We start from the raw sequence: 15,556 nt of genomic DNA, 5'->3' as shown, positions 1-15,556 counted from the left end.
TTACCATTGAATAGAACGTGTTTTATGAATCATAGCACCGGCTGATTGATTCCACTGGCCTATGAAGGAGGTGTATCACATGAATACAGTTTGAACAGCACTGCAGAAAGAGAGGAGATGTCAACACATTTAATCATTTCCGCTTGCTCAATAGTGGCCAGTTCAGGCTTCAGGGTTCATATTAATTGCACTGTGATTCCTAAATGTTTCAAAACATGATCATTTTGACTTCATTTTCCGAGGGTTCGACCTGCAACTAATATGGAAGAACCAGTCTTCCGTTTTTGCACTTTGTCCTGCTGCTATTGAAAGTCACATTTTCCACGGGGGAGCGAAAGGTAATCTGTCTCACAGTTTTTACGGCCCGTGCACTAATTCTCCGCCTTGCTGCCGTCTTTCAGGGGAGACGTAGATGTGTCGGCTGTGTGCCAGTACCAGGTCGGTGATGTGAAGAAGGTGTTTGAAGGATCTTACAAGGAGTACAGGGAGGCGTCTCAGAGGTGGGGACGCTACACCGGAGCTGTTCCTGTCCCACGGCCTGGATCGGTAAGAATTGGGAACGCTCTAATGGCACATGCAGATATTTTCAGACAACTTCAGGAAGCAAGAAAATAGGATGATTATAAGCTCTTGAAAAACGCCTTTTTATGTAATGATTTGGTGCATCTGCTTTTTGATCTACAACTGAATCATAAAAGCAGGGATGAGTGGGCAGGAAAAGGATGGAAGTGAAATAGAAGAGAGCGAGGGAAGTATGGGTGGTATGGTGATGGAAGTGAAAAACAGCAAAAGCTGGAATGACATAAAAAGCTAAGAACGTAATGATCCAGGACGAAAGGGAAGGAGGCAGAGGAAGGGGTGTAGTGGCAGGCGGAGGTGAGAGCAAGAGCAAAGAAAGATGGAGCGGGGGGCAGCCACAGCTCAGCCAGCTAATCATGCCAGCCTACGCCAGCTGCAGCTAAGAAGTTTCCTCCTCTTTCTCCCTCTTGGCCCCTCTCACTCTTCCTTTCGTCCTGTCCCTCCGTTCTTTCTCTCCTCGCTCCATTTCCCTCCCCTGTCTCTCCGTCCTGCTCTGTCTGTGCTGCAGTGTGTAACCAACTCAGACAGGGAGAGCGGCTACAACAGCTCACTGCAGCTGCCCGACGCCACGCTCAACTTTGCCAAGAAGCACCCACTGATGGAGGACAAAGCTCTGGCTCGCCCCCTGCTGCTCACCAAGGGCGTAAACTTCACCAGGCTGGCAGTGGATCGGGTTAACGCCCTGGACCAGCGGGCGTACAACATGCTCTTCATTGGCACAGGTACAAATAACACTGAGGATTCCATTATTGGCGAAAACACAACAACCTTTTTTTATGTATATTTAAGCTATCAATCAAGGTTCTGAGCATCCATCAATTCTTCAAACTTATTCGTACTTTCACCGACAACTTCCTCATCTACACTATTTTTCAGAGCTTTTTAGTTCAAACTTTAAGTTTCGTGCTCTTTTCTGACCTCAAAGTTTTGTGTTGGCGGGTGATGCGTGGAATCTTCAGAGCTGGAGGGCAGCGATGTCACCTCCTCTTCAGCCCATGAACACACTGACATTTCAGTGCTAATATAAAAATATCATAATGTGTTTACAGGGTTTGCACTTACAAGTTAGAACAGAGCCAAGTATACAGAAATGTTCTCCAGATAATTTAGCCCTTTTAAAGTTGTTTGAGACAAAGCCTCTTTGTTTTAAACAGCAGGCCAAGAGAATCCCACTCTCTCCAGCCTACAGCTTTCAATTTGACAGTCGTGTTTAATCATCACCCGCAGAATCCAGTATATACAAACATTAACTGGTCACACACACACACACATGTTTGTTAGGAGCTCCTTAAAATATATATGACATAATAATGTCCCAATACAGAGTGTATGAATACAGAATCTATAAAGTGTTTTTATTGTCAATGTGGAATTGTAAATAAGATTTAGCTACATTCTTAGTCTCTCTCCCTATTTCCCTATTCCCTTATTGTATGGGGGGTGCAGTGGTGGGGGTGGGGGGTTGAGGGGAGCTACAGACAGCATGTGTTGTAGGGATGAAAGGGAACAGTCCATGGTAGCAGACGGGGACAGGTACTGGCATTAGGAATGGTGACACAAACAACCCGCCATCTGGCCACACTTCAGATGGGTTTCAATGAATGTGTTGATTTGCATGGTGAGATCCATCTTCACGCATCAGAGGAAACATCTACGTCTGCACGACTTAATTATTAACTCTGATCAGTGGCCACCGGGCCCTTATGCAGGTGTCCTGTTCTGGCACGGAGCTGAATTCAGCCGGCCCTCCCAGAAACTGAATGTTGATTAACACAGATCTGACAGTGGATTCCAGGCAATTTGAATGTAGCCAGTCTCATGAATGGAGAGATTCAACTAATTACCATTCAGACCACTGCAGCATCAGGGTGACTCTGGCAACCCACAGTGTGACAACAGCGGACTCATGGCTTCTCTGCTGGCAAGCAGGGCGGCCAACCCGAACACACCAACACACACACACACACACACACACACACACACACACAAATTGATACGCACACATACATACACAGATTCGCACACTCACACTGTCTGAGCCAAGGGCAGTCGTCCCCACTTGTCGTGCTTCACAGCACAAACTCAACAGGGCCCCTGGCAGACGTACGCTCATGGTGCCAATTGGGCTGTGGGCTTGATTAGCTATTAGCTGCAGCGTAGTGACAGCTGATGTGAGAAAAGAAAGAGTGGAGGCGCCGGTGGGGAAATAACAGGACCTGGAGAAACCAGGAGAAAAACCTGGATTGAGGGATTAAATGACACAACGAGAGGCAAGCGTGATGATATGTCTGCTGCTTGCTATGCAGTGTGATGTGTGCATGTGCCTGTATTTCCTCCTCTTAAGCCTCCTGTTAGCTACAGGGTCCACGCTCGTATTATCTGTGACAGTCTCTTAATGGAGAGTACCACACGGGAAAAGCATGAGTCACGTGACAGATCAAGGTCACCCCGACAGCTGTGCCTGAAATGCCTTTCATCACAGGGGGACCGAAACTTGTTCACAATGCCCTGCATGAAAGACACACAGGATCTCCTCTTCCATCTCCTGCAGCACCAGCTCCCCATACACACCCTTTGAAAAAAGTCTTCAAATGTCTTTGATAATATTACCTTTACCCGAGGTGATGAAAGGCCTCTAACAGCGTCTCCACTCTTAAATTCACCTTTAAATTGTTCTTTGCTGAGCTGGACTCGCAAATGCAGCTGCAAGTTCTGGCAGCCGAAGTTGTTTTCACCCTCATTTTCCATCTTGCTCAGTTTCAGGGTGGCATGACATTTCACCGTGAAGAGTTTGACAAATTGAAGCTGATGAAAGTTGCAGACAACTTGATGACAGTAGCTTCATGAAGTACCAAAGAGAAACTTACATCTGCTGAGAGCACTTTCTATATAATAAAACAACACAAAGACAAATTTAAAGTACATACATACAGACTTTTGATCCAGTGTATTGTTAGCTAACTACTACTACCAACTTGCGCTCATCAATAATCTTTACATCTATGAGTATCACTACTATTATTTGGATTATAACAACCAGTCTGACAGTTGTTGTCCCTGCTCTGTCTCTCTCTCTCTCTGTATTCCACTTGGTTGCTGCCTACTCACTGTCTGTCTCTCATGATTTACTGGAGCACCTAAATATCTTTAAACCAGCTGTTCGGTTGTTAACAAACTCAACAAGACAAGATCTGTCACAGCCGCTCCTCGCTGCCCGCCAGTCAGTTTAAAATGGATCTTACTGATCACCTATAAAACACTCCATGGTTCAGCCCCCAGTCAAATCGCTGAATTACTGCTCCCCTGTGCCCCAGAGTGCAGCTTCAGATACTCTGGCACAGCTCCGCTGGCTGTCCCAAGGTCCCAGCTCAGGACTAAAGGTGAACAGGCTTTTTCAGTCACGGCCCCTCAGCTCTGGAACTCTCTGCCCCAGGACTCGAAGCTTGTGACATCTTTTAAATCACTCCTTAAACCAGAGTGGCTCTCAGTATAGCCCATAACTCCACCATGCCAAACAGTACCCTTCAATTGAATCAACCTGCATAATTGCAGACACTCATAAATATAAGTTCCCTAAATATGTATAGCAGAAATTCGTCAAGATCTATAAATGTTTTCTGGGAAATTGCTGAAAAAAACAAACATCTCACCTGTGTCCCATCCTGCCAAGATTTGTGGAAATCGGCTCAGTAGTTTTTGCATAATCCTGCTGGAAAAAAAAATACACAACCAACAAACAAACAAACCAGCAGACAGGGGCCAAAACATAATATTATATTATGTTAACAAAAACTCATTTTAGGGATCCTGGTACATCATTTTATATCCTACATTCTCTGTCTGTTTTATTATTTGATTGCTACTGTTTTAATACTGTAATTTAATGTTTGGATTGCCTAATCTCATTTGCCTAAGTGATGAAATATTGTAAAACCTTTTCAACCATGTCAAGCTCCTTGTAACAGTATCATATAAATAAAGTTATTATTTGTTGGACCCGCAATTTTCCTATTGTGACAAGTAGAAGAAAAGGATTAAATCTTTAGCACTGCATTAACATTATTGAGCATTGGAAGGCACGTGGGCATTGGGCAGTCGCTGTATTTTACGAGCTGCAGCTAAAGAAAGTGTTTGTTAGCAATTTACGATGAGTTTGTTCTTAAATATTTAAACACGTTGTCACAGCATCAGAGGTGTGTGTTTGTGTATCATAATATATCATCATGAATATTTATATGAGCTGCTCGGCACTCACAGGTGTGAGTTGCTGAATATTTTAGTAAATCATCAATATTTAGGTAAAGTCCTGTGCACTCACAGATGTTTGTTTACACATCTTGAATATTCAAATTGACTGGTGCGCTGTCATAGGTGTGTGTGTGTGTGTGTTAATTAATTATTTATTATTCAAATGAATTTTGTGTGTGTGTGCATAGTTTTTGATATCATATCAATGGTATTTAAATGAGCTGCTCAGCTGCCGAAGGTGTGTGTTTTTTTGCGAATGGTTTGTAGTTGGATTCATCTCAGTTTTAGAACTATTAGTTTGAAAATACATATATTTATGCATGTCATGAAAAATTGCCCTGAAGGGATGGGGAAAGTCCATTACACTGAAGTGAAATTGAACTGAGAGTTTGATTGAGCACAACAGATGTGAGCTGACTCTTCTTTCCTCTCCGTCTCTGTGCTGCAGCGGACGGCTGGCTGCAGAGAGTGGTGATCATCGGCTCCGAGGCTCATGTGATCGAGGAGATCCAGCTGTTTGAGACAGGACAGCCGGTGGACAGCCTGACCATCTCCCACTCCAAGGTAAGGAAGCACGGAGAGTATGTCTCGCAGTCATTGTCAGACTCTGAGATGAAAGTACCAGTAGGACTCATGGAAATTGTATTATATCCCTGGGGGGGGCACTTTGATGTCAAGGACATTATCTTTTGATAGTGTTTGCAGGGTTAGCTTGAATTGGGCTAGGATACTACAAATCATTACTAGAAACTTTGCATTACAATAACTGACTGGAGGCATATTTTTTTATATATATCTGAGAGTGTGCCACACTGAGAGTGTTTAAAAGACATTCCAGTTGTATTCGCATTAGTATTGTTGCTTGTGTAATTTTTTAATAAAGATAATTTAAAGAAGGAGGAGCAAGTCCACACAAAACCTGATAAATCAAGAATCCTTAAAAATTGTCTTATATTTGTCCGGTATGTTACAGTGATTAAATGATTTAAATGATTTTTATAGCTACATGAGCAGTAATTCTATTTGGGTAATTTTTTATTTATTTCTTACATCTGTTTTCTACATTCACTGTTAAAATTAGCTGATGTGCTTAAGATTTGCACATAAGGATTTGTCAGTTCACATTTAAGTTGCATCACTCGTTCATTGGTATTCGGTGATATCAGCCGAACTATGTCCGTGTTGATCTGTTAATGCCCTTTTTGGCAGATACTTACAATCATGCCTAGGCCCGGTGGCACTCAGCAGATGTTTTTTATCAACACTGCCCTTTTTCAGATCAAGTGTTACCTCGCCTCATGAATCCAAAACTCTCTTCACAATCACAGTAATTACAATCCTTCACCACGGTTGGGGAATTGAACCTCTGCCCCCGTTGTTTTCTCAAACTCCCGGCCCTGTCAACTGAGGCTGAGTGTTGATTCCGGCCGCGTCCCAGTGGCTCCTCGATGGCATGTCTGCAGATCGATGCAGTTTTGATGGGGTGTGCTCCGCCCGAAAGCCTACTGCTAATCTCATTAATGCTGGCTTAGCCGCGACCAGACATTTTATAACAGCTTTTGCGAAAAAAGAGCGCAGGCCAGATTGGATTGGAAGAGGGTCGAGGGAGTGAATGTTATTGTAATTGAGAGTCATTATCCCATTATCTCCTCTAACCCTGAACTGAGTCACTCTCCCTCTCTTCCTCTCTGTTTATCTTTCCTCTATTCCTTTTTATTCATCTCTCTCTGGTTTCTGTTTCTGGATGGATGGATCTGTTCTTTGTCTTCCTTCCTCTCACTTCTTCTTCTCTCTCGGTTTCTCTGTAGAAGTACTTGTATATCGGCTCTCGGTCTGAAGTTCTCCAGCTGCCCTTGGCCAACTGCAGCCGCTATCAGTCACAGCCAGACTGTCTTCTCGCCCGGGATCCGTACTGCGCCTGGGACAGTGAGGGTCGGGCCTGTGTCCGCATCGACCTCCATCGCAGGTGAGACCCATGTGCATCCATTCATACCTAGAAATATAGATTCCAACCAGTAGAGCTTTCAGAATGTGTCCTCTGATGTTGATGCCTGTATGTTTTATTAAATGCATATAAGCAGCTCCTTACTGATAGCAAACTTTCAAAAGAAAATCCTCGCCCCTTTTTTTGGACAAGTGACCCGTTAGCAAACAAACTTTGACGTCTTCTTTTTGTTCTTTGGCAAAAATAGAGGAGGTTCAGTGGGAGGTGGAATTTAACATCATTTCTAAAGTTGCACTATGAATGCCCAGTTTAAAAGGCTGATATATCAGTCTAACTAAGTACATTCAAAGGTTATCTGTTCGTTCAATTTGGAAATTATCTTCTATAGGATTTGGTTTGAAGTGTTTTCTATAAATTTAGGTTATTTTGAGTTTCGAGTATGAGCTCGACACACATACATATATTGGTGTGGTCTTGTCTGTAGCACTCAGGATGGAAACGTCCCTGAGGTCCATTATTAATGTTCCGCTCTGCTCTCTGCTGTTTCCTCTCCAGCTCCCCTTCCTCCCTGTCACAGGACCTCTTGCTGGAAAGGTTCACCCGGGGAAAAACCAAGTTCGATAAGCCTGTCTCCATCCCCAGCCCCGGTGAGTATGGAGCCACATCTCAGTAGTGGCCCCTTGTGGGAATTGGCTGTCAGTGCTGAATGCAATTTGGGAGCAAAGAAAGAGGACAGTGAATATATTTGAATTGAGCTGAAGAAGTTGAATTAATCAGAAGAGAGCTTGCTAGTGTAGAATATGATTTGGAGAAATGATGACTTCTAACGCACTTCTCCTGTGCCCCTGCAGAGCACTCCCGTCTGAGGAACGTAACAGTGGTGGTGGGCTCTGACATGGTGCTGCCTTGCCACCTGGTCTCCAACCTGGCTCAGCCCTTCTGGGTTCTCAACGACCGTGAGCTCCAGCTGGGAGACCCAGAGGCTGGAGGGCCACGCTTTGACCGTACCCTCAAAGCCCTCGTCATCCCCGAAGCGGGCCAGATGCAAGCCGGTCGCTACATCTGCTACTCTGAGGAGCAGGGAGTCAAGTTTCAGACAGAGCGCTACCAGGTGGCTGTCGTCGCCAGTGCCCCGGTCTTCATGGAGGCGCGGGCTCCAGACAGCAGCATGGGGCTATTCTGGGTGCTGGTCATCACACTCGGCGTGGCGTGCCTGCTGCTCCTTGTAGCAGCCCTTTACCTGCGTAGGAGGCTGAAGCTGGCATTAGGAAAAGGAGCAGACATGAAGCCTCTGGAGAGCACCCTGGTGTATCCCATCACTCTGCCCAAGGAGCCACCCACCTTTGTGCCGAGCAAGATGCCCAGCGACGAGGACCGCTTTTGGGAAACAGGCGCCAACTACTACTACTCGGACGGCTCACTGAAGATCGTTCCCGGTCACGCCCTGGCGCCCAACAGTGTCAGCAGTACGGCGTCGCCCAGCGCCATTCCCGGCCAGCCCATTCACTCCCCCAGCCGTCTCAGCCTTACCAATATCCGAGGCTCTGGTAGCAATGGCTACATCCGCCTCAACCTGAGCACAGCAGGGGAGGAGAGGGCTAGCGGAGCTGGCGCTGGGGGCGGCGGACTGGGAGGCCTCGGCATGGGCGGGAACGACTACTCCAGCCCTTTCAAGGAAGAGCTGAGACGCACCCTGCAACAGAGGAGCGTGCTGCCCGACGCAAACCCAGAGGAGTCGTCAGTCTAGGCCCGTCCTCCTCTGTCTTCATTCCCTGAGTTGGAAAAACTAAACAACCAACCTACCTCCCTCCTTGTGAGGATTTCTGCTCTCTCTCTCTCTTTCATCGACAAGCTGTCAATTCCCAATGCTCTCTTTCTCTCTCTCGCTCCGCCGATACCCGTTTGGTTCACTGTAGACTTTTAGAGCACACAGCATGTTAATTATACGCACTCATACATCGTGTTCGCCAACACTCTCTCCTGTAATTATTGTGCTCTGGGCAGCATCACCACTTGTGTAAATTGTGTATGTAAAAAGCCTGAATGCAAAGGAGAGCACCTCCCGAATGGAAATCAAACAAATGGCGTTTCGTGTTTCCTGAAGGTCACATTTCTTTTAACGTTGAGCGGACCAAGTGAAGCTTTTAGTCCCCAGTTGACGAACAGAAAACGCAACTGACTGGAAACATTAAACTGATTCTCGTTCCCTCTTTTCCTTTGAGACTGTTTCAGCTTACTGCACTTATAAACTGGAAGCACGTTTTCCGTTTTTGTATTCGTGAGCCATGAGTGTGAGAGCGGAATAAAAAGACTAATTAATCGCGAAGCAAGTCGACAATCAGGTCCCTTCAGCGGGAGCCCTGCACGGGACAGTGAGGAGAGGAGAGAGAGCAAGAAACAAAGAGAGAGGAAATTAAACGGAAAATTAAGAGAATCTTACCGAAAGGCGCATTGAGGATGTTTTTTTTGAATGAAAGACAATCTCTCAAGACTTTCTCTGCTCAATTTGTGAGCTTTCTCCCGCATTGTATTTACCCATGGAGGGAGTGCTCGATCCCTTCCACTTTCATTTGTTGTGATGGTTGGTTTGAACGAAGACATTTCTTGTTGTTCTTTACTTGTTCCTTTTCTATGTCTTATGGACTACAGCAGTGTTCAGATGATTGTCAAGTGACTGATGCCCCCCTCCCCTGTGTTTGACTATGTGAGGGCAAGCACTTACAGTCCTTGTTCGGCCCTGCACGGTGACCCCCTACTGCACGTTCAAGTCCAGCGTACAACAAGTTCACTCCGAATTACATTTGCACACTGTACAACTGACATGTGTTTAGGTTTGGCTGTTATGGACGTTTACTTTCCTTGAAAAATAAGAAGAGGCTGTTTGCATTCGGCTCTTAGCAGCGGAACAATAGTTGCGCACTTAATTTGAAATTGAAGTTGACATGAAGAGATGACGCATGGAGAATGTAGTTGAACCCTCACTGTTGCGACCGCTGTGGATGTCCCAATAAGTGCTTTATATCTTCTGTGTTTGGTGAGGGTGGTAATTTACACTGCCAAGAAGGAAACTACCCCTCCCACACACACACATTTTACACACATTCAAAGACCTATGAATGCCAACCATCCTGGACTACAGTGTGTTTGTGATGCCCCCCTCATGGAACCCCTCCCTCTTACCGATGCCCAGAGACTGACCCAGGGCCACTGTGGACTCATACAGAGGAAGAGCACTGTAAAACACACCAACACAAAAAGAACAGATACACACAGTTTCAATGGAAGAATGGACAGACAAACAAACAGACAGAATGCTGCTGTGCTGAAAAACTACTGGCTCCAGGCGGAAAGCAGCCATTTCCCAGTGACAGGTATTGTTCCACCTAATTAAATTCTTGCAAACAGATTTGGGCAGACTCCTAACCTTTAACGGTTTCCAATTGAAATTGTTGGTTTTAATGCTGCTCGGTGTTGTGTTAATAAGAATTATTCGGTTTATTTATCAGGCTTATCTTGCTTTCGCTTTGTTCAATGTATCCCTGAATTATACAACATGTTGGATAATATTCTTATTTGCTCTCTTGCTTATAGTGACATGAGAACATAGACTGAATGTAAAGATAGACGACGTGTGTCGACTTCAGTATAATGGCAAAATATCCTGTATTGGAATGCTGCCATCTTGTGCCAATGATGTCATTTGTCGACAGCTTAGACATATGGCATCATTGGCAAAGTAGATAGGTGGGTGGAGCTTCGAAATCAAGGTCCAGACAATACATGCAGTCAACAGATCTCAAGACAGTCTCGTTGTGACGTTTCACTCAATTTCTATACCATGCATTTTGCAGCCACCCACTAGGGGGCAATCAAGACATGAGCCGTCATGTCATCCTTCTACATAAAACAATCTATGGATGAGAAGAACAAGACAACTGATATACCTGTCCATTGAATATGAAGCTCCAACTATCATCCTGTAAACTTAAAAAGCAGCCTCTTTCCAAAGCTGAATAATTAACATGTTGTTTGTTTCATCCATCTAAAAGCAAAAGTGTAAAATCACTAGCAAGTCACAGACTCCAGTCTCTGCTCCGAGACAAGAGATTATACAGCACATAATCTCATGTCACACCGCAAACCGTTGTTTTACATTTAGGTTTTGTGCAGCTTAGAGAAACAAGACATAATGTGTTAATTAGTGAGCTGAAGGGGTTCTGGTTGGCATTTGCTCTAATTTAGACAGAGCCAGGTTTTCGCTGTTTCCACTCTTAAGCTAAACTAAACAAACCATCTGTGGCTCCAGTTCTACACAAAGACACAAGAATGACACACGATGAGACAAGTCATAATTGGTTGATGATTTGGTTGATTACCACTGTCATTGCTAATTAAGGCGTTAGGAGTCTAGCAAGAAAACTGGTCTTATAGATAATATAGAGCAGTGCAGTTACAGAATTTGGCCAAACACAATAAGTTCATGTAGCCTGGTTTAAGAATGACAGATCAGTATATTTATTAAGATGATGGAATTTCCGTCCACCGTTAGCATGTGTTTTATAATGTTAGCCATGTTAGTGGTGCAGCTCTTGGTCAGTTGGTCCTGACTTGACTTGTTTTAATGAATTACCACGAATGTGTTTGAGACACTCATGGTCGCTTTAGGATGAATTGTTGTACCTTGATGATCCTGTGACTTTTCCTTTAGCCACACCACAAGGTCACTTCATTTCATTATCTTGTTTTATGAGCAGATACCTGTAAAACCCACAACCCTCCCATCAGCCTTTGCTGTACTTTATGATCAGAGCTAATTAGCTAATGTAACCTTGTGTAACATTGTGACGTGACAAACCGTATATCTTCTGAGGTTAGCAAGTGAGCACGCTTATGATCGTTTTTATGTCAAAGCACCACTTTGTTCCAGTTCGGTCTCACACACTTCCTAGCATGGATGTAAACTTCAACTCTTTCTATAGCACATGTTCTGCCCTATATGACCGGTCTCTTTCACATCTAACGTTCTCCTTGTGTGCTCTTTTATTAAAGTTTTGAGGGACGGGTGCATCAGAAAATCTTTCATGGCTGGCAAGAGATAAGAAAAGGGTCGGCACACTGCCTGAAGCTCCCAGCCAGAAAATGTTATCAAAAAGAGAACATTTCAATCTACCAAAGATCAAAATGGGGTGACCACGGGAAGACCTTTGTCTGACTGAAACCTCTGTTTAATTACAATTTTATTCTTAAAATATTCAGACAGGATACTTGACCTTTTTGTACCGATCTCCAACTCAAAACTAGCAGCAATAGTTTCACGGCTGCTGAAATATATATTTTTGCATAACCTCTATTAATCTACAATTAATCAAGGTATAATGATGTGTTAGAATGAGGCACCACACTAAATTATTTAATACACAAACGGTAATATAATCATGTCCTAAAAAATTACAACCTAGTTTCTGATGTAATTTCAATAAAAAGATTGAAATACAGCCCAAACTGCATTTGAAAGTGATAAAGTCATATTGAGCCGAGCTGTTATTAACTTCACATACTTTTGTCTTCTTTCTGTCCTGTTTCCATCAGGGGTGGCTAATGTGTTTTTTGGGACGTGTCTGTTTGGACCAGAGGAGCACAGCAAGAAGGAAGGAGAGGACAGAACTACTCTGTTTCGTCCCACTGTGTACAGATCGCTGAGAAAGATGTAGAATATCAGACATGATCCAAATGTCATGGAGCTACTCAGCCATCAGCTCTCCATCCTCGCGTTGCATGATCCTCTGCAAGTGGAGTGTACATCTTTGATATGATCATCCTTGTACAAGTGCATCATTTTGACTGATCATTTTTCTGACTTTTACAGACACTAATATTGTGGAACACTAATGCTCTCTTTGAAAAGAAAACACAAATAAAATATGTCTGATTTTAATGGTTCAAGGGTTGTACAGGAATATTCATGGCTGCATTTCAACTTGTTTACTTTTTCTGTGCCTGTTCACCTTTTGAAATAAGCCAAAGTAGACTGCAGTTGCTTTTGTTCTTGTTGACGTACTTTAAATTAATCTTATTTGATTCCTGATCGATATTTAAATCTCAGCAGTCCGTCCACTTTGCTACACTGAGCTGATTTCTGCAATGTTTTCATCCCATTTTTTTGAGCAGCAAATTTTCCCCTCAAGCAAAACACAATGACGGCTTGATGCTGACTGACTTCCTGTTTTATTTTTTTCTGTTTACAGTACAGTGAGTAGTGATCTGCTGGATCTGATTCTTGATGCCCTCACTTTTATCAAAGGCTGAATAATGTACCAAAACTTACCCATTATTTAATTTGTCAGCTCCTGTAAAACCAAATAAGTAAACGCTGATCAGTGCTTAACTGAGCCCACTTTATAGTATTAATTTCCCTGAGGCATAAAGATAAAAACAAATTGCTCTTTACACTGGTAGTTATGTCTTAATAGATTCTCCATTTACAATTAGGCTTTGACTTTAATTTAACATGTTACGAAAACGAAAGAAAATGAAAACAGGCATTGGGCTTGAAAATAAATGCTTATATAATGCACTTTAGGTGCATTTCCTAACTTCTTACTCATTTGTTTGATCATAACATTTCTTTCACATGAGGCTTTAAGTTCTGCTGTTTTCTCACGTCATTATTTTCATTATTTTAATATCAGCCTGGTTTAATTTTGCCCCATTTGTTGCTGGTCTATTAGTGATCTTTTATGTTTGTTTTTAAACTATGTTAAGTAACTTATTTCACTTGTACAAACATTGTTGATATTTATTATCATTGTACATATGTCCTTATTTTTTATATGTGTATATATACACAAATAAAAATAGAGATATACCTGAGGTGTCCGAGATGGTTTGTTAAAGTGGAAGTTTGCCAATTTTTACACATCAAAATCTGTTGCAGGCTGGACTGGGTTGATGATAACAGCTGCACAGTGTTTTGTGTTGCTCTGAAGGAGATTTGTTAAGTCTGAGAAAATAAACCTGATGTCAGGAAAAGTTTGGTTTATTCTTTTTGATCAATATGTTTTCCCAATGTGTAACACTATGTTACTGAAGTGCTCCTTTAGCTCATGTAGGATAACATGTAGGCAAATACATTTGCTTCCTGTGGCACAGGAAATCCACAGCATGGCTTTGCATTGAGTTCAACGTAGGATAACTTGGACACAAATCATCCGCATATGCGTTGTGAGTGTAGTTGTTAACATACTTGCTTTACAAAATGATGTAAAGCTTATCTCAACAGAGCTTCAGAATAACCAATGAACCCCCAGCTATGATAGGCCGACACATCTCTGACAAACCTGTGTCCGCTGTAACAATTATCTGCAATTGTTGTGAATGGTGTTGCAGAAAAAATTGTCAGCAGGCGCCCAGAGATGTGGATATTGCCAATGTGTTGAATAAATGGTTGGAATTTCCTTTATAGAGTCAGTATTATGCTGATAAAAAAGAAGAAAGAGGAAGAACAGTGGCAGCTCCACATATCTCTTGGGTCTAATATAAAAAATATTGCAACAAAAAACACTTTTATTGTAATAGATTGTGTTAAATGACATCAAATTAAATAATGTACCTCTAATCAACACATTAGGGACGTGACAGGTGGTGTTGATGGTCTTCACCCTTTAAATGGTGACAGAAAGAATTCAAACGATAATTACGATTACAGTGACATAATGAGCACATTGAAGCATATAGTGAAAAACCTACACACACGTTAATGGCGCCCGGTGTGAGTTTGGGCACAGCCGCACGTACACTAAAGCAAAGTGAATATCACAGGTCGAAGTTGAACTCCACATGAAGCCTTGCTGCGGATTTGCTTGCCACAGGAAGCAAATATATTTAAAAAAATTGTCTTCCTGCTTGTGCTGATTGGAAGTGAAATAGGAGGCAAAGCTTTGCTGCTGATGCATTCACGTAGGTGTAACCGGGCCAATTTCCTGTCTTTACGTTGACTTTGCATGTGCACAAACAATTCGCTTCACATTTGCTGTGAATGCAGCATTAGAGCGAGGTCTGGCACACAGCGAGAAGGCGAACATAAAGTTGGCTTCCTGTGGCAAAACAAACTGGCAGCGTGGCCTTGAGTTGAACTTTGGTGAACTTTGACCTGGGATATTCACTTCACAGTACAGATTCATTGATTCTTCACTGCTGAACATCTCAAGCTGTTTCATTTCCCCAGTGTGTACTGCCTGACAACAACAACAGCAGTGGAGCTTCCTTCCCCGGACTCGCGCAGCCTTGCCTGGTGTCAACAGAGGAAGCCACATGCTTCATGTGGTCGATAGTCCCAGCTGTGGAGCGAGGATCCCTGTTGCATCTGATCTCTGTGTAGTCAGCTGCGCCACAGACTCTCAAACCTCAGAAAAGGAGGAACTCTGTGGGAGTTTCAGACAGTGGGTGTCTGTGTGGGTACAAGGTTTACTGAGCTTTCCAACACTTCACCCACCTGTTGGGGCTTATTGATTTTTGAAGCACAGAGGAGACTGCAAGTGATGTAAACCAGTGTAATACACATCAAAATATGATGGTTTTGATTGAATAGATTTTTAAGAGGCGACTTGCTTAAGGGGGTAGAGCGGAAGGTCTGCAGTTCGATCCCAGTCTTCCCCATCTGCATGGCGAAGCCCATAGATGCACTCGTTGGATGGGTGAATTGCCTGTAATGTGCTTTGAGTGGTCATCAAGACTAGAAAAACGCCATATAAATACAGACCATTTACCATTACTGCTTTTCATTAA

General features: G+C 43.2%; 1 protein-coding gene across 2 annotated transcripts in view; it reads left to right on the top strand.

The window, feature by feature from the left end:
- Window positions 1–13,638, top strand: part of sema4c (sema domain, immunoglobulin domain (Ig), transmembrane domain (TM) and short cytoplasmic domain, (semaphorin) 4C) — a 96,939-nt gene extending 83,301 nt beyond the window's left edge. For both annotated transcript variants that reach the window (XM_053420841.1, XM_053420840.1), the window contains 7 exons: window positions 402–546; window positions 1,088–1,301; window positions 5,276–5,391; window positions 6,636–6,793; window positions 7,328–7,419; window positions 7,624–10,143; window positions 12,362–13,638. In XM_053420841.1, coding sequence (XP_053276816.1) covers window positions 402–546; window positions 1,088–1,301; window positions 5,276–5,391; window positions 6,636–6,793; window positions 7,328–7,419; window positions 7,624–8,519 — 1,621 coding nt within the window. In that variant the 3' untranslated portion in view covers window positions 8,520–10,143; window positions 12,362–13,638. The remainder of the gene's footprint in view (window positions 1–401; window positions 547–1,087; window positions 1,302–5,275; window positions 5,392–6,635; window positions 6,794–7,327; window positions 7,420–7,623; window positions 10,144–12,361) is intronic.
- The last annotated feature ends 1,918 nt before the right edge of the window (window positions 13,639–15,556 follow it).

The sequence above is a fragment of the Pleuronectes platessa genome, chromosome 4, assembly GCF_947347685.1.
Source record: "Pleuronectes platessa chromosome 4, fPlePla1.1, whole genome shotgun sequence".
Lineage (NCBI taxonomy): Eukaryota > Metazoa > Chordata > Actinopteri > Pleuronectiformes > Pleuronectidae > Pleuronectes > Pleuronectes platessa.
This window is presented reverse-complemented; position numbering and strand designations above follow the sequence as displayed.